Raw genomic sequence first — 6,807 nt, 5'->3', positions numbered from 1 at the left:
AGAACAAAAAAACTAATGTGTATTCCGTCGTTGTAAGGTATTGCATATGAGAGTCTTGTTTCAAAAAGTCTCGTTAACCTATCTTACAGCAATTCAAAATATTAAAAGAACCCATATTCTGGAGAGCCAATCAAAATTCTCCAATCTCATAATAGCCAAGATTTCTCATAAAGGCCAAACTATTTGCATAATGGCCTTTTTATGTTAATTATGTTGTAGCGAATTTCAAATTAGCCTTGCACTTGAAATGAAAACGTGTCCAATATAGAAAAGTTAATTAATACTGAAATACACTGATCATGTTGTGTTATTCCACAAATGCAAAACAAATATAGCCATATTTTTTATTGGAAATAAACTACACAGAAAGACCTTCAAAATAATACTCTCTGAAATGCGACAGTGTAGGACTTAATTCAATCAATTTTAAATAAGTAATTCAAGTTCATAATTTCAAATGCGCATTGTTTAAGGCACAAGTTGGCGCTGAATAATTCCATTTAAAACATGAGAAATGCTTAATATCCTAATATTTGTTGGTGTGTTGTTAATTTCAGTAGCTTGATTTATGTTTATTATACACTGCTTACTTTAAGATGAAGGATTATATTTTACATTGAAGCTGATACAGACAGATTTGTAGAATATTGTAAATATATTAACAGTCGTTAAGATATGGATGTCTTCAAATAAGTGTGCAATAATGTATCAAAGCAAAAAAATGAACATTCTTTTATGGCTTATTTTGCGTATTTAGTGAGAATTCAAAATATTTATTGTAGACGGTCTTAACCTTGATACTTCTTGTCTTCAATACGCTTATTAGATGTTGTTCATCACTTACATCAATACATTAATGTTTATACTCGCTAAAGTCGTTTTATTTAATACAGTTACAACACAATTCTTCAATAATTCAATACATGTATTTTACAATAAGAGTACGACATTTTTTCAAAACACTTGCATTTGTTTTTCAATATAAATTGCATTTATCTCCCGGATTCATGAAGGATCCAACTGGACAATTCCATGCCTCTGCAAATTCTTTACTGTTCTGCATTTGAAAGTTTATTCTGCAATAGAGGATACACCCAAAAGTACGTGATTTGTTTATAGCGATATCATATGTGAAATGTATGTTTCAAAATGATAGTATTCAGGTATAACAAGCGATTTTTAATACTTAACCTCTAGCAACATTTTTGTCTCTTCTAATATCCGAAGGCAAACACTACCGTACAAAGCTTTCAATTGGGACAACTAATATACTAGAATAAAACTGGAGACAGAAATGATTTAAAGGCTCAATAATCCTATATTGCTTTGAACATTTAGTACAGACATGTGTTTTAGAATTGTGTATGGATTATGCTTCATTTTGTTCCTTATACGACAAATGGTTTATCATTATGTGCCTATTTCTTCAAAAAATTGGCATTTAACATTCTCTCTAACTGTTATATCGTATTTCTACATAAGATAATGATTTTTTTTTCTGAGGCATAATGTGCATTTAATCGGGTGCATGGATTTTCATTGTCTTTGATTTACTTTACATATTTTTGTTTTTGTTTTGTTTCATGACGCATTTCACACAAAACTAGCAAGTCTATGGCTATCTGCTTGCTGGACAAACCTTTATAGTTTATGTTGCCTTCAGTTTGAATAAAAAATAAAAAAATCTGTTTCTTTATGTTTCGTAAGAGTGAAATGCGCATGTGCGAAAATATGCTTACGTATAAACATCTTGTTATAAATATCTGCATTTTATTACATTCCGTTTACATAAAATAATTCTTTTGTGTAAGATATTAGAGATATAATGTATTCTAGCTTAAAACGTTTAGTTTCGTTTGAAAGTCTAGCTTATGAAATAGATAAATACAGAATCCCCAAAGAAAGCCCAACACGGCAAAAATGAAAATGTTGCAGGCTCGGTTTGATTAAGCCTGTTCATGGACGGTACTGGAAAGTGCAAGTTACCGTCCACGCCCCCTATTCAACATTTAAACGTGAAATAGTAAAATTTTGAATTTAGAAACATCCGCAGATGTGTTCATACGGCGGTTATCATGGAAGCTTCAATGTGACACTTCCGTGCCATTCCAAGTAATAAAAAGCGTGTGCCCTAAACGAGAAAACAATGGGCGGAACTAAAGAAAATGGAATTTTGAAAGGGGATCAGAGGTTATGAAGCATGCGTATCACAGATAAGACGTCAAAAGACAAATTTAAAAAGCAGGCAACATATCCTAAGGGTGATTCAACATTATTCAAGTAAGAATATTGGAACCACCCAACTAGAAAATGCCGAAAAGTTAAAACTAAAAATACCACAAGCAGAGCAATAATGTCGTGCTGAACGATCTTCAAGGATAGAAAATATAACATCATTGATTATATGTACGGGGAGACTTTTTACAGCCGCCACACGGCACAAATAACACGGATGTGATCTTAAAATAGATAAATACAGAATCCCCAAAGAAAGCCCAACACGGCAAAATTGAAAATGTTGCAGGCTCGGTGCAATGTTTCTGAAACTTAGCATCGGCTTAAGTAGTATTCAGTTTTCATTACGATGAACCCGAGATACTATGAACAAATGATCGAACATTTTCTTTACATATATCACCAATCATTTTAAAGAATTATTTAGAGAAGAAACATAATTTAATGGCAATTGAATAAATCAATGATGGCCGTACATTTCTAAAAGCTGCCAACGTATAAGGTTATTATTAAGAATTCTCTTGATAAGCTGGAGTTGGTTACAACGAATATGTCAACTGGCTGGTTTTATTACCTTATACTTTCCACGGGATAATTTGAATATCTGACCAATGATATTCTCTTTTTTCTTCTGAGTTTGCTGCATTGGTCCTTGAAAAAAAGTAAAAATTTATATTTCAAATAAAAGGACATTTTATATATATTCGGAAAAGGGTTAACACTACTTTGATACCCTTATAATGATAACAGTACCTTGAAACATAATTATAACTACAAGATGAGTGCATGAACTAGCTGGCCTCACCTCCAGAACTACATTAAGGCTGGTATTCAATACTTGAATCACACTGTATGACTAACAATATCAGAACGAGCGAAATTGTTGTTTTCGTATGATCTCAATGTTCTTCCTTTTCTAAAAGGTAAAAGAAATTTACTTACAATTGCACTATTAAGAAAAAATAATTGCTTTGGCGAATATTGAAGTCCTGGTAATCTTTTCTCATCTTTGCCTGTCCTATTTGTCTTCAGCCACTGCATATAAGCCTAGAATCAGTTATTTTTAAATAATGATTGTAATAATTTTATAATTGGGTTATTATTATTATTTCATTATTATAATAATAAATTTTATTTTAATAATTTATAATTATGTTGGGTGATTTTTAAAGTTTTTTTGCCATTGTTTCCTTTTGTTATAAAGATTACGTGTTTATTTTAAAGAAGATACATTGCCTCCCTGACTATTTTCTAAATATTTTTTATTGGATAAAAAGTAACACTTGAAGCAGGTACGCATATTAATATACGTACCTACTTGAAGCATGGTCGGAATATAAACTTATGATATTGAATAACATCTTTTTAATGAAGCTCAGACTTTGGTTATAACCTTCAATTAAAATAGATAAGTGAGCAAAGCATAACAATCATAAATAAAAACTTTCTACAATGATGGTTTGGCAGGAAACATGGTATTTTAATCTTATTTATATTGATAAAAAATGTTGCTTCGCCTGCAACATAATATCACCATATAACTAGTTTTGAGTCCTTCGTGGTCGGCAAGTGTTTCAGCTAAAGTCCTTTCTCCATTAGTCTGTGCAGGTAGAAAAATAATTGTATTGGTACTATAATATGTTTTTTATTAATTTAAAGATATGACAAATTTTAGGTATGAAATAATTTTTTTTGAATTGTGAATTTCCAAAATCAACAGAGTTAATTGACCAGTTATGTTGAAACGGTATGTGAAATATGAGGACTTTGTAATAAATAGTTTTTTTAAGACAATTAGCGAAAACCTTGTGGTCTACTGACGGACAATCATACCGAATGAAGCAATGACCAATCAGCTTTTACCGGTATCTACAAGTCAATTTGACTGTAAAACATAAGATTGTGCAACATTTATATTTTTTTTTACAAAATGGACAGTTCTATTCGTTATCTTAAATTCTTCTGCATTTTTTGTAAAATGCCATTATCAGTACAAAAAATCATTGCATGACTGGAAAGCGATTTTGAACTTATAGGTTTCATCTTTCAGTTCCAATGAAAATAATAAAAGAAATGATAATGTAATAACTGAATTATTTCTGGACCTCGAAAAATATTATTATTTTTTACTTTTTACCACAGACGATTTAGTTATCTAAAGTGTAAATGCTTTGATTTAAATGGCGTGTTACAGCACCCTTGTGCCACAGCACTTAGTTTATAGTCAAAATTTGGTACTACCAATAAATGTGTAAATTGTTCAAAAAAATCAATGTTCCAAAGGTGAATTTACAGATTTAATTTTTCATAGGGCAAATCTATAATTATTCCGAATAAAAATAAATGAAGTTTAAATGATCAAACACGTCATAAAGGTATGTCCTAACTAAATATGCAAAGAAAGTGTGTACTTCTGTTTATGTTAAAGAATTAAGTAAAATAAATGAATCTTAGGCTCACGTCTACGCAGTCATCAACATAGGTATTGGTTTTTATATTCCATTGCTTAAAGGTATTAAAATATGAAAGATTAAACTGTACGTATATGTTGACTTCTTATTTAACTTTTTTAATTTTCTATGGCCTTTGACTAAGATTTATTTGATATTTGAATGTAAAATGTGGACAAACAATACTTTGACAAAGATCCATAGTTTCTGTTGAACACGATAGAAATAAGTTTACCGATATTCAACATTTGAAACACTCCTTTAAAACAAAAGTAATTTAATTATTTGAGTTATAATTGTGTTTGTCAAGTTGTTTCATCGTTATTACTACATGCGTATTGAAAATGGTACGGACATTTATTTCTAACACTGTGTTGAGAAATGCAAATGCTTATTAAACATTATACATTATTTTTTCATATTGCTGATTCAATGATAAATGACAAAAATGTACCATGTGATTTTTGTATCATGTATAACTAAGTAGAAATCGATGTTTTGACTTAATGCTAAAATATATTATTTTGTCTAATGAGAATATGTATTGTGTGTATCAAGAATTGTGAGATATGTGTGTTGAGTATTATTATGATAAGTGTCATCTTTGGAGCCCGCCCTCTATGGTTATCCCTTGATACTAACAATGATCAAGACTGATTATACGATAAATGCTGACAGATTTGTGTTCATTCACTATGTTACAACATTAAAACCTGATATTTCATAGGAATGTATATTTTCAAATTCATCTTTTTAAATATGCCAATGTGTAACATGCTAATCATGCATGATTATGAACTGAAAATTGACATTGTTATTCTTTAATATCATACTTCACATTTATTTGTAAATTTCAATGGTGTAACTTATGTATAAGCGCCGGTGATCTCATTATGCAAAAAAGACTCTTCAAAACAAAATTAAAAAAATGCGTGTGTGCGTGCGCGTGCACAGTACCTTCATTCCCCCAGTCCCAGGTACGGTGATGTTGCTGATCGTATCTACGAAACACTGAGCTCTTTTGCTAAATTCATTCATGTCTTCTTTTGACCACAACCTCTGATTAGCACCATCTTTATCATATTGTAATCCTATAAAATAACAAAAATGCTGTTTCCGTCAAATTTAATTTCATGATTTTAGACTAACTTCATGTATCATTTTCAAAATTACATTGAGAAAATAACCTTAAATGTGACTAAAATATACCATAAAGAAGTACGAAACTCAGTCACGTTTCCAAATCTATTTTCAGTATTGTTTTAATACTTTCTTAATATCTATGATTTTTACTATTAAACGCTTCATGTTTTTATTTTGTTTTGTTTGATTAATCCTTTATTGATCTTTTTGTTCCTGTGTGTTTATGTGTGAAATGGCTGGAATTACGTCATATCAATATCGTCTTACTTACTTATTTTGATGGCCGGTGATGTCCATAAAAACCCTGGCCCTTAATCATTGTTTTCAACATGCTCAGACCAATCTCAGTCCGATTTTACTAATATTCAACATCACCTTTCGTTCGTCCACTTAAACGTCCAAAGCATTCGTAATAAACTTGACTTAATTTATTCAGAACTTCGTGACTTTGATATACTGGCTTTCTCTGAAACATGGCTTTGTCCGAATATACCTACCGAAGATCTCGCTCTTACATCATATTTTAGTCCCGAACGTAAAGATCGCGTACAAAATACTTACGGAGGAGTTATAGTATATATCAAAAATAACTTACATTACACCAGAAGACGTGATCTTGAACTTAACTTTCTTGAAAATATCTGGATTGAACTTATTCTCGAAAACAACAAACATATTCTTTTTGGAGTTTTTTATCGCGCACCAAACTCGGATGCAATTTACAACGGTCTTATTGAAGACTCAATTGCTCTTGCTGTTTGATACTAATATAACAAATATAATTATAACAGGGGATTTTAACTATAATGCCTTAAACAATTTATCAAATAGAAAAATTTCAGCACTTACACAACAATTTAGTTTGGCTCAACTAATCGAAGAACCCACACATTTTACTGAAAATTCTGAGTCAATTATTGACTTGATATTTGTAACGAACAAAGAAAACATTCTTCATTCTGGTGTTTGGTGAACATTT

At 30.6% G+C, this 6,807-nt stretch overlaps 1 protein-coding gene across 1 annotated transcript; it reads right to left on the bottom strand.

The window, feature by feature from the left end:
- Positions 1-458: 458 nt before the first annotated feature.
- On the bottom strand, positions 459-5,776 carry LOC132748967 (neprilysin-like; the record flags this gene model as incomplete). Its single annotated transcript, XM_060738628.1, has 5 exons — positions 459-1,076; positions 2,810-2,886; positions 3,178-3,282; positions 3,770-3,835; positions 5,643-5,776. Coding segments are annotated over 5 exons (482 nt in total), but the record flags the coding sequence as incomplete, so codon positions are not given.
- Between the last annotated feature and the right edge of the window lie 1,031 nt (positions 5,777-6,807).

Source organism: Ruditapes philippinarum, unplaced genomic scaffold, assembly GCF_026571515.1.
Source record: "Ruditapes philippinarum isolate M1 unplaced genomic scaffold, ASM2657151v2 ctg1204_1_1_1_1, whole genome shotgun sequence".
NCBI classification, from domain to species: domain Eukaryota; kingdom Metazoa; phylum Mollusca; class Bivalvia; order Venerida; family Veneridae; genus Ruditapes; species Ruditapes philippinarum.
The sequence above is the reverse complement of the archived record's forward strand: the minus strand, read 5'-3'. Positions and strand labels throughout refer to the sequence as shown.